At 41.3% G+C, this 26,529-nt stretch overlaps 1 protein-coding gene across 1 annotated transcript in view; it reads left to right on the top strand.

Moving 5' to 3' along the window:
* ClC-b (chloride channel protein 7) overlaps nucleotides 1-26,529 on the top strand; it is a 106,508-nt gene that overhangs the window by 32,646 nt on the left and 47,333 nt on the right. The window contains exons 8-10 of the mRNA XM_071689324.1: nucleotides 18,153-18,284; nucleotides 19,279-19,438; nucleotides 26,322-26,460. Coding sequence (XP_071545425.1) covers nucleotides 18,153-18,284; nucleotides 19,279-19,438; nucleotides 26,322-26,460 — 431 coding nt within the window. The remainder of the gene's footprint in view (nucleotides 1-18,152; nucleotides 18,285-19,278; nucleotides 19,439-26,321; nucleotides 26,461-26,529) is intronic.

Raw genomic sequence — 26,529 nt, 5'->3', positions numbered from 1 at the left:
TCTCATGCCACAAGCATCTTTTGCGCAAGCCATCACTGCTTCCCAAAATACATCCCATTCCTCCCCCACTCCCCTTACCTCCTTTGTTCTCACCTTTTTCCATTCTGTACTCAGTCTCTCCTGTTACTTCCTCACACAAGTCTCCTTCCCTAGCTGACTTACTCTCACCACCCTCTTCACCCCAACATTCACTCTTCTTTTCTGAAAACCCCTACAAATCTTCACCTTCGCCTCCACAAGATAATGATCAGACATCCCTCCAGTTGCACCTCTCAGCACATTAACATCCAAAAGTCTCTCTTTTGCACGCCTGTCAATTAACACGTAATCCAATAACGCTCTCTGGCCATCTCTCCTACTCACATACGTATACTTATGTATATCTCGCTTTTTAAAAAACCAGGTATTCCCAATCACCAGTCCTTTTTCAGCAAATAAATCTACAAGCTCTTCACCATTTCCATTTACAACACTGAACACCCCATGTATACCAATTATTCCCTCAACTGCCACATTACTCACCTTTGCATTCAAATCACCCATCACTGTAACCCAGTCTTGTGCATCAAAACCACTAACACACTCATTCAGCTGCTCCCAAAACACTTGCCTCTCATGATCTTTCTTCTCATGCCCAGGTGCATATGCACCAATAATCACCCATCTCTCTCCATCAGTGTGCATCTAATACCCAGTTATTCTTCCATTATCATGTGAAGTATCCCTAACCCTAATTAAATTTATCATTCACTGTCTGCCTCTCCTCTTCATACTTTTCCTGCACTGACACATTTTTCATATGATAACAATAGAAAAATAATGTTGCTGCCCTTTCTTTGACAGGAAGGTCCCATGATTCACTCTGGGGCTGTCATTGCAGCAGGTGTATCCCAGGGGAAGACCACTACACTCAAACGTGATTTTGGATTTTTTGAGTACTTTCGTGAGGACCATGAAAAGCGAGATTTTGTTTCCGCTGGTGCTGCTGCTGGTGTTGCTGCTGCCTTTGGTGCCCCAGTTGGTAAGTTCAAAAGGCATAAACACTTTTATTCTATAGTTTTTATTTACCCATGAAGTTTCTGATTTTATTAGATGTAAGAAATGAGATTGTTTCTTATTGCATTTACTCCTGTTTGGTGTCACAGATTCATGATCTGCCATATAATTTGAAAGAAATGTTTTTTCAGAGACTGCTTTCTCCCCAATTTTTTATTTGTATTCCATGCTTTTATTTTCTTGGATATTCCTTTTTCTTTTCACTCATTATAAGTGTACCCATTTGTTGACTGCTTCACTTATTTGTAATACAGTAAACCCTCGATTTAAAAGACTGATGGGGAAAGGGTTGTCCACTAGTGCTGAAAGTCTGTTAAATCAAATGTAACCTATTTCTGTCCCACATTTTAGTTCACACATGATGGTGGGCACCTGGCACCATGGGAACATTTGCCTGGGGATAGGGGATTAAGAGTACTTCCCACACATTCCTCACGTGTCGTAGAAGGCGACTAAAGGGGACGGGAGCGGGGGCCCAGAAACCCTCCCCTCCTTGTATTTTAACTTTGTAAAAGGGGAAACAGAAGAAGGAGTCACGCGAGGAGTGCTCATCCTCCTCGAAGGCTCAGATTGGGGTGTCTAAATGTGTGTGGATGTAACCAAGATGAGAAAAAAGGAAAGATAGGTAGTATGTTTGAGGAAAGGAACCTGGATGTTTTGGCTCTGAGTGAAACGAAGCTCAAGGGTAAAGGGGAAGAGTGGTTTGGGAATGTCTTGGGATTAAAGTCAGGGGTTAGTGAGAGGACAAGAGCAAGGGAAGGAGTAGCACTACTCCTGAATCAGGAGTTGTGGGAGTATGTGATAGAGTGTAAGAAAGTAAATTCTAGATTGATATGGGTAAAACTGAAAGTTGATGGAGAGAGATGGGTGATTATTGGTGCATATGCACCTGGGCATGAGAAGAAAGATCATGAGAGGCAAGTGTTTTGGGAGCAGCTGAATGAGTGTGTTAGTGGTTTTGATGCACAAGACCGGGTTATAGTGATGGGTGATTTGAATGCAAAGATGAGTAATGTGGCAGTTGAGGGAATAATTGGTATACATGGAGTGTTCAGTGTTGTAAATGGAAATAGTGAAGAGCTTGTAGATTTATGTGCTGAAAAAGGACTGGTGATTGGGAATACCTGGTTTAAAAAGCGAGATATACATAAGTATACGTATGTAAGTAGGAGAGATGGCCAGAGAGTGTTAATGGATTACGTGTTAATTGACAGGCGTGCAAAAGAGAGACTTTTGGATGTTAATGTGCTGAGAGGTGCAACTGGAGGTTTTTTTTTTTTTTTTTTTTTTTTTTTTTTTTTTTTTTGCTGTCTCCCGCGTTTGTGAGGTAGCGCAAGGAAACAGACGAAAGAAATGGCCCAACCCACCCCCATACACATGTATATACATACGTCCACACACGCAAATATACATACCTACACAGCTTTCCATGGTTTACCCCAGACACTGCACATACCTTGATTCAATCCACTGACAGCACGTCAACCCCGGTATACCACATCGCTCCAATTCACTCTATTCCTTGCCCTCCTTTCACCCTCCTGCATGTTCAGGCCCCGATCACACAAAATCTTTTCCACTCCATCTTTCCACCTCCAATTTGGTCTCCCTCTTCTCCTTGTTCCCTCCACCTCCGACACATATATCCTCTTGGTCAATCTTTCCTCACTCATTCTCTCCATGTGCCCAAACTATTTCAAAACACCCTCTTCTGCTCTCTCAACCACACTCTTTTTATTTCCACACATCTCTCTTACCCTTACGTTACTTACTCGATCAAACAACCTCACACCACACATTGTCCTCAAACATCTCATTTCCAGTACATCCATCCTCCTGCGCACAACTCTATCCATAGCCCACGCCTCGCAACCATACAACATTGTTGGAACACTATTCCTTCAAACATACCCATTTTTGCTTTCCGAGATAATGTTCTCGACTTCCACACATTCTTCAAGGCTCCCAGAATTTTCGCCCCCTCCCCCACCCTATGATCCAGTTCCTCTTCCATGGTTCCATCCGCTGCCAGATCCACTCCCAGATATCTAAAACACTTCACTTCCTCCAGTTTTTCTCCATTAAACACACCTGCCAATTGACTTGACCCTCAACCCTACTGTACCTAATAACCTTGCTCTTATTCACATTTACTCTTAACTTTCTTCTTTCACACACTTTACCAAACTCAGTCACCAGCTTCTGCAGTTTCTCACATGAATCAGCCACCAGCGCTGTATCATCAGTGAACAACAACTGACTCACTTCCAAAGCTCTCTCATCCCCAACAGACTTCATACTTGCCCCTCTTTCCAAAACTCTTGCATTCACCTCCCTAACAACCCCATCCATAAACAAATTAAACAACCATGGAGACATCACACACCCCTGCCGCAAACCTACATTCACTGAGAACCAATCACTTTCCTCTCTTCCTACACGTACACATGCCTTACATCCACGATAAAAACTTTTCACTGCTTCTAACAACTTTCCTCCCACACCATATATTCTTAATACCTTCCACAGAGCATCTCTATCAACTCTATCATATGCCTTCTCCAGATCCATAAATGCTACATACAAATCCATTTGCTTTTCTAAGTATTTCTCACATACATTCTTCAAAGCAAACACCTGATCCACACATCCTCTACCACTTCTGAAACCACACTGCTCTTCCCCAGTCTGATGCTCTGTACATGCCTTCACCCTCTCAATCAATACCCTCCCATATAATTTACCAGGAATACTCAACAAACTTATACCTCTGTAATTTGAGCACTCCCTCTTATCCCCTTTGCCTTTGTACAATGGCACTATGCACGCATTCCGCCAATCCTCAGGCACCTCACCATGAGTCATACATACATTAAATAACCTTACCAACCAGTCAACAATACAGTCACCCCCTTTTTTAATAAATTCCACTGCAATACCATCCAAACCTGCTGCCTTGCCGGCTTTTACTACCTCTTCTCTGTTTACCAAATCATTTTCCCTAACCCTCTCACTTTGCACACCACCTCGACCAAAACACCCTATATCTGCCACTCTATCATCAAACACATTCAACAAACCTTCAAAATACTCACTCCATCTCCTTCTCACATCACCACTACTTGTTATCACCTCCCCATTTGCACCCTTCACTGAAGTTCCCATTTGCTCCCTTGTCTTACGCACTTTATTTACCTCCTTCCAGAACATCTTTTTATTCTCCCTAAAATTTAATGATACTCTCTCACCCCAACTCTCATTTGCCCTTTTTTTCACCTCTTGCACCTTTCTCTTGACCTCCTGTCTCTTTCTTTTATACATCTCCCACTCAGTTGCATTTTTTCCCTGCAAAAATCGTCCAAATGCCTCTCTCTTCTCTTTCACTAATACTCTTACTTCTTCATCCCACCACTCACTACCCTTTCTAATCAACCCACCTCCCACTCTTCTCATGCCACAAGCATCTTTTGCTAAATCCATCACTGATTCCCTAAATACATCCCATTCCTCCCCCACTCCCCTTACTTCCATTGTTCTCACCTTTTTCCATTCTGTACTCAGTCTCTCCTGGTACTTCCTCACACAAGTCTCCTTCCCAAGCTCACTTACTCTCACCACCCTCTTCACCCCAACATTCACTCTTCTTTTCTAAAAACCCATACAAATCTTCACCTAAGCCTCCACAAGATAATGATCAGACATCCCTCCAGTTGCACCTCTCAGCACATTAACATCCAAAAGTCTCTCTTTCGCGTGCCTGTCAATTAACACGTAATCCAATAACGCTCTCTGGCCATCTCTCCTACTTACATAAGTATACTTATGTATATCTCGCTTTTTAAACCAGGTATTCCCAATCATCAGTCCTTTTTCAGCACATAAATCTACAAGCTCTTCACCATTTCCATTTACAACACTGAACACCCCATGTATACCAATTATTCCCTCAACTGCCACATTACTCACCTTTGCATTCAAATCACCCATCACTATAACCCGGTCTCGTGCATCAAAACCACTAACACACTCATTCAGCTGCTCCCAAAACACTTGCCTCTCATGATCTTTCTTCTCAAGCCCTCCATAACTGGAGGGATGTCTGATCATTATCTTGTGGAAGCGAAGGTGAAGATTTGTGGGGGTTTTCAGAAAAGAAGAGAGAATGTTGGGGTGAAGAGAGTGGTGAGAGTAAGTGAGCTTGGGAAGGAGACTTTTGTGAGGAAGTACCAGGAGAGACTGAGTACAGAATGGAAAAAGGTGAGAACAAAGGAGGTAAGGGGAGTGGGTAGGAATGGGATGTATTTAGGGAAGCAGTGATGGCTTGCGCAAAAGATGCTTGTGGCATGAGAAGCGTGGGAGGTGGGTTGATTAGAAAAGGTAGTGAGTGGTGGAATGAAGAAGTAAGATTATTAGTGAAAGAGAAGAGAGAGGCATTTGAACGATTTTTGCAGGGAAAAAATGCAAATAAATGGGAGAGGTATAAATGAAAGAGGCAGGAGGTCAAGAGAAAGGTGCAAGAGGTGAAAAAGAGGGCAAATGAGAGTTGGGGTGAGAGAGTATCATTAAATTTCATGGAGGATAAAAAGATGTTTTGGAAGGCGGCAAATAAAGTGCGTAAGACATGGGAGCAAATGGGAACTTCAGTGAAGGGGGCTAATGGGGAGGTGATAACAAGTAGTGGTGATGTGAGAAGGAGATGGAGTGAGTATTTTGAAGGTTTGTTGAATGTGTTTGATGATAGAGTGGCAGATGTGGGGTGTCTTGGTCGAGGTGGTGTGCAAAGTGAGAGGGTTAGGGAAAATGATTTGGTAAATAGAGAAGAGGTAGTAAAAGCTTTACGGAAGATGAAAGCCGGCAAAGCAGCAGGTTTGGATGGTATTGCAGTGGAATTTATTAAAAAAGGGGGTGACTGTATTGTTGACTGGTTGGTAAGGTTATTTAATGTATGTATGATTCATGGTGAGGTGCCTGAGGATTGGCGGAATGCTTGCATAGTGCCACTGAACAAAGGCAAAGGGGATAAGAGTGAGTGCTCAAATTACAGAGGTATAAGTTTGTTGAGTATTCCTGGTAAATTATATGGGAGGTTATTGATTGAGAGGGTGAAGGCATGTACAGAGCATCAGATTGGGGAAGAGCAGTGTGATTTCAGAAGTGGTAGAGGATGTGTGGATCAGGTGTTTGCTTTGAAGAATGTATGCGAGAAATACTTAGAAAAACAAATGGATTTGTATGTAGCATTTATAGATCTGGAGAAGGCATATGATAGAGTTGATAGAGATGCTCTGTGGAAGGTTTTAAGAATATATGGTATGGGAGGCAAGTTGTTAGAAGCAGTGAAAAGTTTTTATCGAGGATGTAAGGCATGTGTACGTGTAGGAAGAGAGGAAAGTGATTGGTTCTCAGTGAATGTAGGTTTGCGGCAGGGGTGCGTGATGTCTCCATGGTTGTTTAATTTGTTTATGGATGGGGTTGTTAGGGAGGTGAATGCATGAGTTATGGAAAGAGGGGCAAGTTTGCAGTCTGTTGTGGATGAGAGAGCTTGGGAAGTGAGTCAGTTGTTGTTCACTGATGATACAGCGCTGGTGGCTGATTCATGTGAGAAACTGCAGAAGCTGGTGACTGAGTTTGGTAAAGTGTGTGAAAGAAGAAAGCTGAGAGTAAATGTGAATAAGAGCAAGGTTATTAGGTACAGTAGGGTTGAGGGTCAAGTCAATTGCGAGGTAAGTTTGAATGGAGAAAAACTGGAGGAAGTAAAGTGTTTTAGATATCTGGGAGTGGATCTGGCAGCGGATGGAACCATGGAAGTGGAAGTGAATCATAGGGTGGGGAAGGGGGGCGAAAATTCTGGGAGCCTTGAAGAATGTTTGGAAGTCGAGAACATTATCTTGGAAAGCAAAAATGGGTATGTTTGAAGGAATAGTGGTTCCAACAATGTTGTATGGTTGCGAGGCGTGGGCTATGGATAGAGTTGTGCGCAGGAGGATGGATGTGCTGGAAATGAGATGTTTGAGGACAATATGTGGTGTGAGGTGGTTTGATCGAGTAAGTAATGTAAGGGTGAGAGAGATGTGTGGAAATAAAAAGAGTGTGGTTGAGAGAGCAGAAGAGGGTGTTTTGAAATGGTTTGGTCACATGGAGAGAATGAGTGGGGAAAGATTGACCAAGAGGATATATGTGTCAGAGGTGGAGGGAACGAGGAGAAGTGGGAGACCAAATTGGAGGTGGAAAGATGGAGTGAAAAAGATTTTGAGTGATCGGGGCCTGAACATGCAGGAGGGTGAAAGGCGTGCAAGGAATAGAGTGAATTGGAACAATGTGGTATACCGGGGTCGACGTGCTGTCAATGGATTGAACCAGGGCATGTGAAGCGTCTGGGGTAAACCATGCAAAGTGTGTGGGGCCTGGATGTGGAAAGGGAGCTGTAGTTTCGGTGCATTATTACATGACAGCTAGAGACTGAGTGTGAACGAATGGGGCCTTTGGTGTTTTCCTAGCGCTACCTCGCACACATGAGGGGGGAGGGGGTTGTTATTCCATGTGTGGCGAGGTGGCGATGGGAACAAATAAAGGCAGACAGTATGAATTATGTACATGTGTATATATGTATATGTCTGTGTGTGTATATATATGTGTACATTGAGATGTATAGGTATGTATATTGTGCGTGTGTGGACATGTATGTATATACATGTGTATGTGGGCGGGTTGGGCCATTCTTTCGTCTGTTTCCTTGCGCTACCTCGCTAACGCGGGAGACAGCGACAAAGCAAATAAATAAAATAAAATAAGTTGGAGACAGGAGTCAAGCTAAGATAGATGTGATGCCACCTCTTTCCTGTGAAAGGATACTTCTTTCTGATAAAATGAGGATAGACTACCTGCTTTCATTACACTTCTTATATGACACAGTGAGTAGGATTTGAATCTATGCGAGGAAAATCCCAAGTTATCGCAAGGCTGCTCATCTTCATCAGGAGATGGGGCGCATCCAAGGAAATCGCCTTGGACGGGGGAACCAATCTAGATAGCAAGGAGATGGAAGCTTTCTACAGAAGAATGGGAAATCAGGGCCTTCATCTCCTCAGCCCACCCCAGTCCAATGGACATGCTGAAGCAGTGGTAAAGGCAGCCAAATGGGTGTTGAGGGGCAGCATGGGTGTTGAGGGTAGTTTGCTTAACAGCAAAGCAACTCAGGCTGTGCTCTAATATCTCAACACCCCTCCTAAGAGTGGGGATAAGTCACGTGCACAGCTAGCAGCAGGAAGACAGTTGTGAGTTGGTGTCCAGGAGCCCCAGCAACATTATCTGATAAACTGGTGATGGAGAACTGCTCTGCAAAACAGGTAGTGGGCCATAGCAGAGAGCCAGGCTTGTGTGCAGGACATTGCTTTTATGGTGTGGGACAGATAGGGCATAGTAGTGGAGGTGAAGCCATATTGATGATATTTAGTGAAGCTGGATGGCAGTAGCTGCCTGTCTTTGTGAAATTGACGTCACCTATGCCTAAGGGTTTTGCTGATCCTCATAACACCCATAGGTCAGGGGAATTACCCACCAGCAGCATCTTTGCCCCCAGTTGTGGCGACACCCAGCCTCAGATGGCAGTGTCCTCACCGTGTGAAACACCACCCTGCACACTTACAAGATTACGCCAGTGCTGGCTCCTGTGAAAAACAAACACATTTATTTATGTCATTTTTGTGCTCGCTTGTAAAGGAATGTATTGTTGCTGGGCAGTGATTTGTGTATGTATTTGCCTTATACCTTGTAAACAGAGAAGAGGTAGTAAAAGCTTTGTGGAAGATGAAAGCTGGATGGTATTGCAGTGGAATTTATTAAAGAAGGGGGTGACTGTATTGTTCACTAGTTGGTAAGGTTATTTAATGTATGTATGACTCATGGTGAGGTGCCTGAGGATTGGCAGAATGCTTGCATAGTGCCATTGTACAAAGGCAAAGGGGATAAAAGTGAGTGCTCAAGTTACAGACGTATAAGTTTGTTGAGTATTCCTGGTAAATTATATGGGAGGGTATTGATCGAGAGGGTGAAGGCATGTACAGAGCATCAGATTGGGGAAGAGCAGTGTGATTTCAGAAGTGGTAGAGGATGTGTGGATCAGGTGTTTGCGTTGAAGAATGTATGTGAGAAATACTTGGAAAAGCAAGTGGATTTGTATGTAGCATTTATGGATCTGGAGAAGGCATATGATAGATTTGATAGAGATGCTCTGTGGAAGGTATAAAGAATATATGGTGTGGGAGGTAAGTTGTTAGAAGCAGTGAAAAATTTTTATCGAGGATGTAAGGCATGTGTACGTGTAGGAAGAGAGGAAAGTGATTGGTTCTCAGTGAATGTAGGTTTGCAGCAGGGGTGCATGATGTCTCCATGGTTGTTTAATTTGTTTATGGATGGGTTGTTAAGGAGGTAAATGCAAGAGTTTTGGAAAGAGGGGCAAGTATGCAGTCTGTTGTGGATGAGAGAGCTTGGGAAGTGAGTCAGTTGTTGTTTGCTGATGATACAGTGTTGGTGGCTGATTTGGGTGAGAAACTGCAGAAGCTGGTGACTGAGTTTGGTAGTGTGTGAAAGAAGAAAGCTGAGAGTAAATGTGAATAAGAGCAAGGTTATTAGGTACAGTAGGGTGGAGGGACAAGTCAATTGGGAGGTAAATTTGAATGGAGAAAATGAAGTGTTTTAGATATTTGGGAGTGGATTTGGCAGTGGATGGAACCATGGAAGCGGAAGTGAATCATAAGGTGGGGGAGGGGGTGAAAGTTCTGGAGGCATTGAAAAATGTGTGGAAGTCAAGAACATTATCTTGGAAAGCAAAAATGGGTATGTTTGAAGGAATAGTGGTTCCAACAATGTTATATGGTTGCGAGGCGTGTGCTATAGATAGAGTTGTGTGGAGGAGGGTGGATGTGCTGGAAATGAGATGTTTGAGGACAATATGTGGTGTGAGGTGGTTTGATCGAGTAAGTAATGAAAGGGTAAGAGAGATATGTGGTAATAAAAAGAGTGTGGTTGAGAGAGCAGAAGAGGGTGTTTTGAAATGGTTTGGTCACATGGAGAGAGTGAGTGAGGAAAGATTGACAAAGAGGATATATGTGTCAGAGGTGGAGGAAACGAGGAGAAGTGGGAGACCAAATTGGAGGTGGAAAGATGGAGTGAAAAAGATTTTGAGTGATCGGGGCCTGAACATGCAGGAGGGTGAAAGGCTTGCAAGGAATAGAGCGAATTGTAACGATGTTGTATACTGAGGTTGACGTGCTGTCAGTGGATTGTACCAGGGCATGTGAAGTGTCTGGGGTAAACCATGGAAAGTTCTGTGGGACCTGGATGTGGAAAGGGAGCTGTGGTTTCGGTGCATTATACATGACAGGTTGAGACTGAGTGTGAACGACTGTGGCCTTTGTTGTCTTTTCCTAGCGCTACCTCGCGCACATGCGGGGGAGGAGGTTGTTATTTCATGTGTGGCGGTGGCAATGGGAATGAATAAAGTTAGACAGTATGAATTATGTATGTATTCCTATGAGTCCACGTGGAAAATGAAAGATGATAAGTTCCCAAGTGCACTTTCGTGTAATAATCACATCATCAGGGGAGACACAAGAGAGAAATATAAGTCAGTTGATATACGTCGAAGAGATGAAGCTAGGATGCCATTTGGTAAACATGTGATTGTCCAAAACATACAACTAGCATTCATAAACATATCATTTTACAAATTTTATCAACAATAAAGTTATCTAATTTGTATAGACCATCACTAATATTAAGATTATAATTCCTTGTGTATTTAATAATAGAAGATTCAATGATAGTTCTCTTGGTGATAGAGTTAGAGTTAATAACTGAGATGGCGTTACTCCAGTCAATACAATGATCATAGTTTTTAACCTGATTAAACAAGGCATTTGATTCTTGTCCTGTTCTTATACTATATTTGTGTTGCTTAAGTCTAACAGAAAGATCCTTACCAGTCTGACCAACATAAAATTTATCACATTTTCCACAAGGCACTTTATAGATGCATCCAAGAGAATTTTCTGGTGAATTCCTGATTAAGATATTCTTTATAGTATTATTGTTGCTAAAGGCAACATTTACATTAAAGGATTTAAGCAGCATGGGAAGCAAAGTGAAATCATTATTAAAAGGGAGAACTAAAAGATTCTTGGTGTCAATGGGAGGTTTGGGCTCAGCTCTATAAAATGATTTCTTTGCTAACTTAAGGGATTTATCAGTGAAAGATCTAGGGTACTTTAACTTAGATCCAATAGAATGTATCTTCTCAAACTCGTCATCAATAAACTCTGGACTGCAAATACGTAATGCCCTAAGGAACATAGATTGAAATGATGATGATTTAAATATGTATATACATGTATGTGTGGGTGGGTTGGGCCATTCTTTCGTCTGTTTCCTTGCGTTACCTTGCTAATGTGGGAGACAGCGACAAAGTTTAATAAATGAATATTACCTTGTCAAATTTTAATTTAATTTTTTTCTCTTGTTTTTAGTTTTGTTTTTGTTGCAACAAATTGTTACATTTAGTTACCAAAATATTGTGAGGGGGTGTAGGCTTTAGTGTGCGGTATGATAGTTGGGATGTGGGCACTTGGTGTTCTTGGAATGCTTGCTCATCGGGTAGCTGGAGGCAGGATTCAAACTTAGATAGAGGTGATGACATTCCTGTGCTGTGAAAAGATACTTCTATATGATAAAGTGTGGACAGACTACCTTCTTTCATAGCACTTCTTACAGTCACATGTTGCCATTTTGAATTGTAAGGATTGCAAAGTTATTTAATAGATAAGGTCACAATTCTGAAATAACAGAAACACTGTATACAACCAGACTGCACCATATCTTGAGGCAGACTGAGACTGAAACAAAGCAAATCTACCCCACGCTACCAAAAACAAGTGCGATATGAAATGCACATGATGCAGCATTTGAGATTTTTTAAAAATCATTAATACTTTGTATTATTATTTGTCCGTTGAATCTGAAATCCATTATATTAGGGTCCATTAAATAGGGGGTTTACGGGGTCCATTCAGTTGATGGTTTACTGTACAGTAAACCCTTGGTTTAATGGATCCTGATATGATGGATTTTGGATTTAACATACAAATAATAATACAGTACATTGATTTTTTTTTTTTTTTTTCATACTATTCGCCATTTCCCGCATTAGCGAGGTAGCGTTAAGAACAGAGGACTGGGCCTTTGAGGGAATATCCTCATATGGCCCCCTTCTCTGTTCCTTCTTTTGGAAAATTTAAAAAAAAATGAGAGGGGAGGATTTCCAGCCCCCCGCTCCCTTCCCTTTTAGTCGCCTTCTACGACATGCAGGGAATACGTGGGAAGTATTCTTTCTCCCCTATATATATTTATCTATTTATTCACTTTGCCCCGTCGCTGCCTCCCGCGCCAGCGAGGTAGTGCAAGGAAACAGACGAAAGAATGGCCCAACCCACCCACATACACATGTATATACATACACGTCCACACACACCACATATACATACCTATACATCTCAACATATACATATATATACACACACAGACATATACATATATACCCATGTACATAATTCATACTGTCTGCCTTTATTCATTCCCATCGCCACCCCGCCACACAAGGAATAACAACATCCTTCCCCCTCATGTGTGTGAGGTAGTGCTAGGAAAAGACAACAAAGGCCCTATTCGTTCACACTCAGTCTCTAGCTGTCATGTAATAATGCACCGAAACCACAGCTCCCTTTCCACATCCAAGCCCCACAGAACTTTCCATGGTTTACCCCAAACGCTTCACATGCCCTGGTTCAATCCATTGACACCATGTCGACCCCAGTATACCACATCGTTCCAATTCACTCTATTCCTTGCACGCCTTTCACCCTCCTGCATGTTCAGGCCCCGATCACTCAAAATCTTTTTCACTCCATCTTTCCCCCTCCAATGCACAGTACATTGATAAGAACAGAAAAAATAAAAAAAATCTCAAACCGCACCATGTGCATTTCATATCGCACTTGTTTTTTGTAAAGTGGGGTAGACTTTCTTTGTTTCGGTCTCAAAGCTGCCTCAAGCTTTCGTGTGGCTAAGTTTTATACAGAGTGTTTCTGTATACACTGTGTGTGTCACTTCACATCCTCCAAATTTTCTCCATTTAAACTCGCACTCCAGCGAATCTAAGCCTCAACCCTGCTGAACCTGATAACCTTGCTTTTATTCACATGTGCTCTCAGCCTCCTCCTTTCACTCACATTTTAAAGGTCAGTCTCTAACTTCTGCAGTTTCTCTGTCGAATCTGCCACCAATGCAGTATCACCGGCAAACAGCAACTGAATCGCTTCTCAAACCCCCTTATCCCTTACAGACTGCATACTTTCCTCTTTCCCCAAGACTTGTTTACCTCCCTCACAATCCCATCCATAAACAAATTAGATAGCCGTGGAGACATCACATGCCTCTGCTGTAAACCAAACGTCAGTTGGAACCACTCACTCACCTTTCTTTCCACTCATACAGGTGCTTTACACCTTTGAAAAAGATTTAGTTTAAAAAGGGTTAGCTTTTATTTGTATTGATATGTTGGGGTGAGAGAGAGTATCATGAAACTTGAGGGAGAATAAAAAGATGTCTTGGAAGGAGGGAAATGATGTGCTTAAGACAAGAGAACAAATGAGAACATCATTGAAGGGGGCAAGAGGGGAAGTAATAACAGGTAGTGATCAAGTGAGAAGGAGATAATGTTAGTATTTTTATAGTATGTTGAATGTCTTTGATGACAGAGTGGCAGATGCAGGGTGTATTGGTTGGGGTGGTGTGCGAAGTGAGAGAGTCAGGGAGAATGGTTTGGTTAAGAGAGAAGAGGTAGTGCAGTAGACTTTGTTAAGAAAGGGGGTGACTGTTGTTGATTGGTTGGTAAGGATATTCATTGTATGTATGGATCATGGTGAAGTGCCTGAGGATTGGCAGAATGCATGCATAGTGCCATTGTACAAAGGCAAAGGGGATAAAGGTGGATGTTCAAACTGCAGAGGGATAAGGTATTCCTGGGGAATTGTATGGGAGGGTATTGATTGAGAGGGTGAAGGCATGTACAGATCACCAGATTGGGGAAGAGCAGTGTGGTTTCAGAAGTGGTAAAGGATGTGTGGATCAGGTGTTTGCTTTGAAGAATGTGTGTGAGAAATACTTAGACATACAGATGGATTTGTATGTAGCATTTATGGATCTGGAGAAGGCATAAGATAGGGTTGATAGAGATGAGTCACAGGGTTTGGAAGGGGGCGAAGGTTGTGGGAGCGATGAAGAATGTTTGGAAGGAGAGAACGTTATCTAGGAGCAAAAATGGGTATGTTTGAAGGAATAGTAGTTCCAACAATATTATATGGTTGTGAGGGATGGGCTATAGATAGGGTTGTACAGAGGAGGGTGGATGTTTTAGAAATGAGATGTTTGAGGACAGTATGTAGTATGAGGTGGTTTGATCGAGTAAGTGATGAAGGGGTAAGAGAGATGTGTGGAAATAAAAGAATGTGGTTGAGGGAGCAGAAGAGGGTGAGTTGAAATGTTTTGGACATATGGAGAGAATGAGTGAGGAAAGATTGACAAAGAGGATATATGTGTCTGAGGTGGAGGGATCAGGGAGAAGTATCGGGGCCTGAAACATACAGAAGGGTGAGAGGCATGCAAGTAATAGAGTGAATTGGAACAATGTGGTACACTGGGGTCGATGTGCTGTCAGTGGACTGAACCAAAGCATATGAAATGTCTGGAGTTAACCTTGGAAAGGTCTGTGGGGCCTGGATGTGGATAGGCAGCTGTGGTTTTGGTGCATTACACATGACAGTTAGAGACTGAGTGTGAATGAATGTGACCTTTTCTGTCTGTTTTCCTGGCAGTACTTCACTGAGGCAGGAGGTAATGATGTTTTACTAAAGGCTCGTTACTTTCATTTATAAGAGGAGAATATAGGTCAGGTTAACTCTTATGCCAGTTGTTAATTCATCTAAATGAAATGGCATTTCTTCATAGAGGCTGACTTTGTTATTGGATGATATCTGAGTTTTGAACAAACATGCCTTTAGGTTGGGGTGGTGAGCTCGTCATTGTTGTATTGGAAAGTGAACTGGTTGCAAGCCAAGGCATGTGGTTGCAGCCTTGAAATAATTTTGTATCTTATATTGAAATTTGTTGATTGAGAATAGCAAAGGATAGAGATCAAGTATGGAAGTGAAGAAAGGATTAAAGGTCAGCATATCCCTCATAACCCAGACCTATTCAGCCAAAACATGGACATGGGATGAGTCACAGAGGTCAAGAGTCCAGGCTATGGAAATGAACTATTAGAGAAGAGCATTTGGTAAGATAAGATGGAATGGCAAAAGAAATGACGGAAGTATGAGAGATCTGGTATGGCAGGGAATGTAAACGGAATGAATTGTAGATTGGTAGAGTGGGTGAAATGTAATGCTTTGAGATGGTTTGAGCAGGTGGAAAGAATGCAAGATGGGGAATTTACAAGGAGAGTATATGATAGTATGATTAAAGGGGTTGGTGTTAGAAAAAACTACCTGTGACATGGGGAAGAGAGTGGAAAAGCACTGGATGATGATAAATAGAAGAATGCATGAAAGGGTGTATGCAAGGGAGGCATGTAAGGACTGGGCTAAGTAAAAACTTTTTTGCTGTGTCCTCCTCCTTTGCTGGAGTTCCTGGAGGAATGGGCATCAGAGATATAAGTAGATAGAGAGGGAATTTATGATACTATTTTACTTGTGACCAAGCTTATTATATCTATTCATTTATTTATTTATTTTGCTTTGTCGCTGTCTCCCGCGTTAGCGAGGTAGCGCAAGGAAACAGACGAGAGAATGGCCAAACCCACCCAGATACACATGTATATACATACACGTCCACACACGCAAATATACATACCTATACATCTCAACGTATACGTATATATATACACACACAGACATATACATATATACACATTTACATAAATCATACTGTCTGCCTTTATTCATTTCCATCGCCACCCTACCACATATGAAATAACAACCCCCTCCCCCCTCATGTGCGCGAGGTAGCACTAGGAAGACAACAAAGGCCCCATTCGTTCACACTCAGTCTCTAGCTGTCATGTAATAATGCACCGAAACCACAGCTCCCTTTCCACATCCAGGCCCCACAGAACTTTCCATGGTTTACCCCAGACGCTTCACATGCCATGGTTCAATCCATTGACAGCACGTTGACCCCGGTATACCACATCATTCCAATTCACTCTATTCCTTGACCGCCTTTCACCCTCCTGCATGTTCAGGCCCCAATCACTCAAAATCTTTTTTACTCCATCTTTCCACCTCCAATTCGGTCTCCCACTTCTCCTCGTTCCCTCCACCTCTGGCACATATATCCTATTTGTCAATCTTTCCTCACTCATTCTCTCCATGTGACCAAACCATTTCAAAACACCCTCTTCTGCTCTCTCAACCACACTCTTTTTATTACCACACATCTCTCTTACCCTATTATTACTTACTCAATCAAACCACCTAACATCACATATTGTCCTCAAACATCTCATTTCCAGCACATCCACCCTCCTCCGCATAACTCTATCCATAGCCCACGCCTCGCAACCATACAAAATTGTTGGAACCACTATTCCTTCAAACATACCTATTTTTGCTTTCCGAGATAATGTTCTCAACTTCCACACATTCTTCAAGGCTCCCAGAATTCTCGCCCCCTCCCCCACTCTATGATTCACTTCCACTTCCGTGGTTCCATTCGCTGCCAAATCCACTCCCAGATATCTAAAACACTTCACTTCCTCCAGTTTTTCTCCATTCAAACTTACCTCCCAATTGACTTGACCCTCAACCCGACTGTACCTAATAAGCTTGCTCTTATTCACATCTACTCTAAACTTTCTTCTTTCACACACTTTACCAAACTCAGTCACCAGGTTCTGCAGTTTCTCACATGAATCAGCCACCAGTGCTGTATCATCAGCGAACAACAACAGACACTTCCCAAGCTCTCTCATCCACAACAGACTGCATACTTGCCCCTCTTTCCAAAACCCTTGCATTCACCTCCCTAACAACCCCATCCATAAACAAATTAAACAACCATGGAGACATCACACACCCCTGCCGCAAACCTACATTCACTGAGAACCAATCACTTTCCTCTCTTCCTACACGTACACATGCCTTACATCCTCGATAAAAACTTTTCACTGCTTCTAACAACATGCCTCCCACACCATATATTGTTAATACCTTCCACAGAGCATCTCTATCAACTCTATCATATACCTTCTCCAGATCCGTAAATGCTACATACAAATCCATTTGCTTTTCTAAGTATTTCTCACATACATTCTTCAAAGCAAACACCTGATACACACATCCTCTACCACTTCTGAAACCACACTGCTCTTCCCCAGTCTGATGCTCTGTACATGCCTTCACCCTCTCAATCAATACCCTCCCATATAATTTCCCAGGAATACTCAACAAACTTATACCTCTGTAATTTGAGTACTCACTTTTATCCCCTTTGCCTTTGTACAATGGCACTATGCAAGCATTCCACCAATTCTCAGGCACCTCACCATGAATCATACATACATTAAATAACCTTACCAACCTGTCAACAATACAGTCACCCCCTTCTTTAATAAATTCCACTGCCATACCAACCAAACCCACCTCCTTGCCGGCTTTCATCTTCCGCAAAGCTCTTACTACCTCTTCTCTGTTTACTAAATCATCCTCCCTAACCCTCTCACTTTGCACACCACCTCGACCAAAACACCCTATATCTGCCACTCTATCATCAAGCACATTCAACAAACCTTCAAAATACTCACTCCATCTCCTTCTCACATCACCACTACTTGTTATCACCTCCTCATTAGCCCCCTTCACTGAAGTTCCCATTTGTTCCCTTGTCATACGCACTTTATTTACCTCCTTCCAAAACATCTTTTTATTCTCCCTAAAATTTCTCTCTCACCCCTTGTTATAGCTGATTATAGCATCCAATATTTTCAGGTGGTGTGCTGTTTTCACTAGAAGAGGGAGCCAGCTTCTGGAACCAGGCTCTCACGTGGAGGGTGTTCTTTGGAGCCATGATGTCTGTTTTTACATTGAATCTTGTCCTTTCAGCCTATAATGGAGTTCCAGGCAAGTTAGAGGCACTAAGATGGATGTTGGTTATTACTGAATATACAACACAGATGTACATATAATCAGATGGAGAGGAGAAATAGATAAGGATGATGGGTAACTAAGATGAATCTTGGTTATTACTGGTTATGCAACACAGATGTACATATTATCCGATGGAGGGGAAGAATAGAGAAGGATGATGGATAAAAGAGTGGAAGCAGTACATTTTTCATAAAGTCAGGCTTGTATACAGAGGTGTATGAGTAGATATTGCAGAGATATTGTGTGAAAATATGAATCTTGAAGAATGAAATGAGGAGGTAAGAGAAAGTGATGGATTGGATATACCTCATTTTTGTGGCTTAACAGATGTCATTTTTTCTTGAAAAATTCTTCTTGATAGTTCCCCAGCATCTTATATACCATTGGTTACCACCAGTTGTCATTGCAATTGGTCTTTAAGTAATTTTGAATAAATATGTAAGTGCACAAGGCCTTAATTAAGCGCAGGAGGTTGTAGGGAGTGCTTAGAATAGGGTTAATTGATGCAAATTAATACACGGGGAGTGATATGCTATCACAAGACTGAACCAGGGCATATGAAATGGCTGGGGTAAGGTCTTTAGAGCCTGGTGGATAGAGGGCTGTGGTTATGGTGCATTACATATAACAGCTAAAGAATGGCTGTGAGTGATTGAGGCCATTTCTTTGTTCCTGTTACTTCCTTGCTGACATGGAATCAACATGTTCCTGTTACTTCCTTGCTGACATGGAATCAACAAACCAAAAATTGGTATCAATTTTATTGCTTTTCAGGCAAGTCTTACCTCTCTCTGTTGAAAAGCATTTGTCTAATTTCAATCATCCTTAACAAGAGTAGTTGATATAGACTTGGACCTGAACACAAGTATAACTGACTCAACCATGCTTAAGTTGATTAAACTAGTATGTCTTGACCTTGAATGTGTCACTGTATTGGAACTTAATAGGTCATTTTATTTTGTTATAGGTATGCTTGCCTATAATGGTCTTCTTAACTTTGGCAAGTTTGACAAGCTGACGTATGAGATCTGGGAATTTATTCCCTTCTTACTGATGGGGGTTATAGGAGGCTTGTTAGGAGCTTTGTACAACCATATCAACTTTAAACTCACTGCTCTCCGGATGAGGTATGTGGACGATGTAGTTCACGGTTAATGTAATATTACATTATGCAGTACGAATGATGTTTTAAGTTGCATACTTTCACACTTTTATGAAATCTTGAAAATATTTGATGTTCTGTCTATTTAATACATGCAGTTTTATCATACAGAACTGAGCCTGCTCTTAATTATCCTCTTGTGACCAAAGTAATTGTATTATTTTAGTTCTGTAACCTGAACCATTTTATGGTACTGCTCTTGCTTCAAGGTTGCACTTAAGTCAAAAACAGGGTAAGGTAGATTCTTCTTAGGCAGGAAAATCCAGTACAAGCTTTTATTTCTTTCCATCCACTGGTGTTAATGCAGCCTTATTGAAGGTGATTTTTCTCTTTTAGTGTTACCACTTTTAAGGGAAACCAAAGAACACCAGTGGTATTATCTCTGAAATAGTGCTTATTGATATAAGGTACTACTGATTGGTATGAATTACAATGGTAATATGTATTGCATATTCATTATATATTATATAATTAATATCATTCAAACATCTTATACCCTGATGTACTATCCATAGAGAAGATATTTTACTACTAAAGTAATGCATGTACCATAAAGTTTTAGGAGGACCCTTTTTCATTCATCAGAATTTATGTTAACCTGTAAAGTGTATTGCATGTTTAGAGAACACTGGAAAAATAAATGAAATACAGTTTGATGAAGAAAAGCCACAGCTGCTCACGTCCACTCTCTAGCTGTTATATGTAATACACTCAAACCTCTGCTCCATGTTTACAGCCACCCCCCCACAGACCTTTCCATAGTTTACTCATACTTTACATCATTCCAGTTCACTCTATTCCTTGACCGCCTTTCACCCTCCTGCATGTTCAGGCCCCAATCACTCAAAATCTTTTTTACTCCATCTTTCCACCTCCAATTCGGTCTCCCACTTCTCCTCGTTCCCTCCACCTCTGGCACATATATCCTATTTGTCAATCTTTCCTCACTCATTCTCTCCATGTGACCAAACCATTTCAAAACACCCTCTTCTGCTCTCAACCACACTCTTTTTATTACCACACATCTCTCTTACCCTATTATTACTTACTCAATCAAACCACCTAACATCACATATTGTCCTCAAACATCTCATTTCCAGCACATCCACCCTCCTCCGCATAACTCTATCCAGTAGCCCACGCCTCGCAACCATACAAAATTGTTGGAACCACTATTCCTTCAAACATACCTATTTTTGCTTTCCGAGATAATGTTCTCAACTTCCACACATTCTTCAAGGCTCCCAGAATTCTCGCCCCCTCCCCCACTCTATGATTCACTTCCACTTCCGTGGTTCCATTCGCTGCCAAATCCACTCCCAGATATCTAAAACACTTCACTTCCTCCAGTTTTTCTCCATTCAAACTTACCTCCCAATTGACTTGACCCTCAACCCGACTGTACCTAATAAGCTTGCTCTTATTCACACCTACTCTAAACTTTCTTCTTTCACACACTTTACCAAACTCAGTCACCAGGTTCTGCAGTTTCTCACATGAATCAGCCACCAGTGCTGTATCATCAGCGAACAACAACAGACACTTCCCAAGCTCTCTCATCCACAACAGACTGCATACTTGCCCCTCTTTCCAAAACCCTTGCATTCACCTCCCTAACAACCCCATCCATAAACAAATTAAACAACCATGGAGACATCACACACCCCTGCCGCAAACCTACATTCACTGAGAACCAATCACTTTCCTCTCTTCCTACACGTACACATGCCTTACATCCTCGATAAAAACTTTTCACTGCTTCTAACAACATGCCTCCCACACCATATATTGTTAATACCTTCCACAGAGCATCTCTATCAACTCTATCATATACCTTCTCCAGATCCGTAAATGCTACATACAAATCCATTTGCTTTTCTAAGTATTTCTCACATACATTCTTCAAAGCAAACACCTGATACACACATCCTCTACCACTTCTGAAACCACACTGCTCTTCCCCAGTCTGATGCTCTGTACATGCCTTCACCCTCTCAATCAATACCCTCCCATATAATTTCCCAGGAATACTCAACAAACTTATACCTCTGTAATTTGAGTACTCACTTTTATCCCCTTTGCCTTTGTACAATGGCACTATGCAAGCATTCCACCAATTCTCAGGCACCTCACCATGAATCATACATACATTAAATAACCTTACCAACCTGTCAACAATACAGTCACCCCCTTCTTTAATAAATTCCACTGCCATACCAACCAAACCCACCTCCTTGCCGGCTTTCATCTTCCGCAAAGCTCTTACTACCTCTTCTCTGTTTACTAAATCATCCTCCCTAACCCTCTCACTTTGCACACCACCTCGACCAAAACACCCTATATCTGCCACTCTATCATCAAGCACATTCAACAAACCTTCAAAATACTCACTCCATCTCCTTCTCACATCACCACTACTTGTTATCACCTCCTCATTAGCCCCCTTCACTGAAGTTCCCATTTGTTCCCTTGTCATACGCACTTTATTTACCTCCTTCCAAAACATCTTTTTATTCTCCCTAAAATTTCTCTCTCACCCCTTGTTATAGCTGATTATAGCATCCAATATTTTCAGGTGGTGTGCTGTTTTCACTAGAAGAGGGAGCCAGCTTCTGGAACCAGGCTCTCACGTGGAGGGTGTTCTTTGGAGCCATGATGTCTGTTTTTACATTGAATCTTGTCCTTTCAGCCTATAATGGAGTTCCAGGCAAGTTAGAGGCACTAAGATGGATGTTGGTTATTACTGAATATACAACACAGATGTACATATAATCAGATGGAGAGGAGAAATAGATAAGGATGATGGGTAACTAAGATGAATCTTGGTTATTACTGGTTATGCAACACAGATGTACATATTATCCGATGGAGGGGAAGAATAGAGAAGGATGATGGATAAAAGAGTGGAAGCAGTACATTTTTCATAAAGTCAGGCTTGTATACAGAGGTGTATGAGTAGATATTGCAGAGATATTGTGTGAAAATATGAATCTTGAAGAATGAAATGAGGAGGTAAGAGAAAGTGATGGATTGGATATACCTCATTTTTGTGGCTTAACAGATGTCATTTTTTCTTGAAAAATTCTTCTTGATAGTTCCCCAGCATCTTATATACCATTGGTTACCACCAGTTGTCATTGCAATTGGTCTTTAAGTAATTTTGAATAAATATGTAAGTGCACAAGGCCTTAATTAAGCGCAGGAGGTTGTAGGGAGTGCTTAGAATAGGGTTAATTGATGCAAATTAATACACGGGGAGTGATATGCTATCACAAGACTGAACCAGGGCATATGAAATGGCTGGGGTAAGGTCTTTAGAGCCTGGTGGATAGAGGGCTGTGGTTATGGTGCATTACATATAACAGCTAAAGAATGGCTGTGAGTGATTGAGGCCATTTCTTTGTTCCTGTTACTTCCTTGCTGACATGGAATCAACATGTTCCTGTTACTTCCTTGCTGACATGGAATCAACAAACCAAAAATTGGTATCAATTTTATTGCTTTTCAGGCAAGTCTTACCTCTCTCTGTTGAAAAGCATTTGTCTAATTTCAATCATCCTTAACAAGAGTAGTTGATATAGACTTGGACCTGAACACAAGTATAACTGACTCAACCATGCTTAAGTTGATTAAACTAGTATGTCTTGACCTTGAATGTGTCACTGTATTGGAACTTAATAGGTCATTTTATTTTGTTATAGGTATGCTTGCCTATAATGGTCTTCTTAACTTTGGCAAGTTTGACAAGCTGACGTATGAGATCTGGGAATTTATTCCCTTCTTACTGATGGGGGTTATAGGAGGCTTGTTAGGAGCTTTGTACAACCATATCAACTTTAAACTCACTGCTCTCCGGATGAGGTATGTGGACGATGTAGTTCACGGTTAATGTAATATTACATTATGCAGTACGAATGATGTTTTAAGTTGCATACTTTCACACTTTTATGAAATCTTGAAAATATTTGATGTTCTGTCTATTTAATACATGCAGTTTTATCATACAGAACTGAGCCTGCTCTTAATTATCCTCTTGTGACCAAAGTAATTGTATTATTTTAGTTCTGTAACCTGAACCATTTTATGGTACTGCTCTTGCTTCAAGGTTGCACTTAAGTCAAAAACAGGGTAAGGTAGATTCTTCTTAGGCAGGAAAATCCAGTACAAGCTTTTATTTCTTTCCATCCACTGGTGTTAATGCAGCCTTATTGAAGGTGATTTTTCTCTTTTAGTGTTACCACTTTTAAGGGAAACCAAAGAACACCAGTGGTATTATCTCTGAAATAGTGCTTATTGATATAAGGCACTACTGATTGGTATGAATTACAATGGTAATATGTATTGCATATTCATTATATATTATATAATTAATATCATTCAAACATCTTATACCCTGATGTACTATCCATAGAGAAGATATTTTACTACTAAAGTAATGCATGTACCATAAAGTTTTAGGAGGACCCTTTTTCATTCATCAGAATTTATGTTAACCTGTAAAGTGTATTGCATGTTTAGAGAACACTGGAAAAATAAATGAAATACAGTTTGATGAAGAAAAGCCACAGCTGCTCACGTCCACTCTCTAGCTGTTATATGTAATACACTCAAACCTCTGCTCCATGTTTACAGCCACTCCCCCACAGACCTTTCCATAGTTTACTCATACTTTACATCATTCCAGTTAACTCTATTCCTTGCACGCCTTTCACCCTCCTGCATGTTCAGGCCCCGATCACTCAAAATCTTTTTCACTCCATCTTTCCACCTCCAATATGGTCTCCCACTTCCCCTCGTTCCCTCCACCTCTGACACGTATATCCTCTTGGTCAATCTTTCCTCACTCATTCTCTCCATGTGACCAAACCATTTCAATACATCCTTTACTGCTCTCAACCACACTCTTTTTATTACCACACATCTCTCTTACCCTTTCATTGCTTACTCAGTCAAACCACCTCACACCACATATTGTCCTTAGACATCTCATTTCCAACACATCCACCCTCCTCTGCTCAACTCTATCTGTAGCCCACACCTCACAACCATATAACATTGTTGGAACAACTATTCCTTCAAACATACCCATTTTTGCTTTCCAAGATAACGTTCTCGACTTCCACACATTTTTCAACGCTCCTAGAACTTTCGACCCCTCCCCCACCCTGTGATTCACTTCCGCTTCCATGGTTTCATCTGCTGCCAAATCCACTCCCAGATATCTAAAACACTTCACTTCCTCCAGTTTTTCTCCATTCAAACTTACCTCCCAATTGACTTGTCCCTCAACCCTTCGGTACCTAATTACCTTGCTCTTATTCACATTTACTCTCAGCTTTCTTCTTTCACACACTTAACCAAACTCAGTCACCAGCTTCTGCAGTTTTTTACCCGAATCAGCCACCAGTGCTGTATCATCAGCAAACAACAACTGACCCACTTCCCAAGCTCTCTGATCCGCAACAGACTGCATACTTGCCCCTCTTTCCAAAACCCTTGCATTCACCTCCCTAACAACCCCATCCATAAACAAATTAAACAACCATGGAGACATCACGCACCCCTGCCACAAACCGACATACACTGAGAACCAATCACTTTCCTCTCTTCCTACACATACACATGCCTTACATCCTTGATAAAAACTTTTCACTGCTTCTAACAACTTACCTCCCACACCATATATTGTTAATACCTTCCACAGAGCGTCTCTATCAACTCTATCATATGCCTTCTCCAGATCCATAAATGCTACATACAAATCCATTTGCTTTTCTAAGTATTTCTCACGTACATTCTTCAAAGCAAACACCTGATCCACACATCCTCTACCACTTCTGAAACCACACTGCATATGTTTATTTTGTTTATTTTCCCTGGGGATAGGGGAGAAAGAATACTTCCCACATATTCCCTGCGTGTCGTAGAAGGTAATTTAAAGGGAAGGGAGCGGGGGGCTGGAAATCCTCCCCTCTCTCTTTTTTTTTTTTTTCCCCCCCCAATGGAAGGAACAGAGAAGGGGGCTGGATGAGGATGTTTCCTCAGAGGCCCAGTCCTCTGTTCTTAACGCTACCTCGCTGACGCGGGAAATGGCGAATAGTATGAAAGAAAGAAAGATGTATATATGTGTGAGGATGTGTCTTTCTTCATCTGTTTCTTGGTTCTACCTCACTAATGCAGGAAAGGCAGTCAAATATGAAAAAAATAGTGTTAATAAGATAGCCATTATTAGGACATTCATATGCTCATGCCACTGCAGTTAACATAGAAAATGGAAACTGGATTTTGCCTGGATGGAAAGGTTGTGAAAAAGACAAGTTATTATTTTCCTGTTTTATTGGAGATTTCACTCAATTTGAAAATGAAATCAGAAATCATTTCTGTAACCAAAGGTGTAAATCTCCAAATCTCCAATTCCACATGCTTCATGTGGAATTGGAGATTTGTTTCCCTGAGTCACAGTTGCTTCATACTTATGAGTTGATTTTGCAATTGTTATAGCTGTTTGAAAATTCCCCACTCCTCCATGTGACATTTCTTGTTCATCTCCTCTTTCCCCATATGATCATCCAATGAAATGATAAAGAAAATGGTCTCATACCATTCATTGTATGGGGCATGGGAAATATGATTAGAGTACAGTTTCCCTTAGACTTTGTTGAAGGGTGTTTCAGATTGATTTTACTAAAGGTGGAGTCCTTTGAAGCCTTTCTTCTCCTCAGAAGTATTTCTAAGGGATGTTTTTTGTGCCAAAAAGGTGCAAGTTTCCTTAATTCCTTGACATGAATTCAGAAAAGATAACTTAATTTTAAGTAAGTAAATACCAATGCAGAATTTTTTTTTTTAAGATTCATAAAAAAGCCATGGCAGAAGATAATTGAGGCAGCAGTGGTTGCCTTCATGACAGCAGTTGTAGCATTTCTCATGATATATTTACTCGAAGATTGTCGTGAAATCAGCTCTGATACTTCTAGATATCCTATTCAGGTTAGTTTTTATATCATTTTTGTGTATGTAATTCATCCAGTAATATTTTAAAAACTGCTTTTTAGTTAG

The sequence above is a fragment of the Panulirus ornatus genome, chromosome 46 (genome assembly GCF_036320965.1).
Source record: "Panulirus ornatus isolate Po-2019 chromosome 46, ASM3632096v1, whole genome shotgun sequence".
Taxonomy (NCBI): domain Eukaryota; kingdom Metazoa; phylum Arthropoda; class Malacostraca; order Decapoda; family Palinuridae; genus Panulirus; species Panulirus ornatus.
Note: the sequence above shows the minus strand (reverse complement) of the source record. Positions and strands in the feature narration are given on the sequence as shown.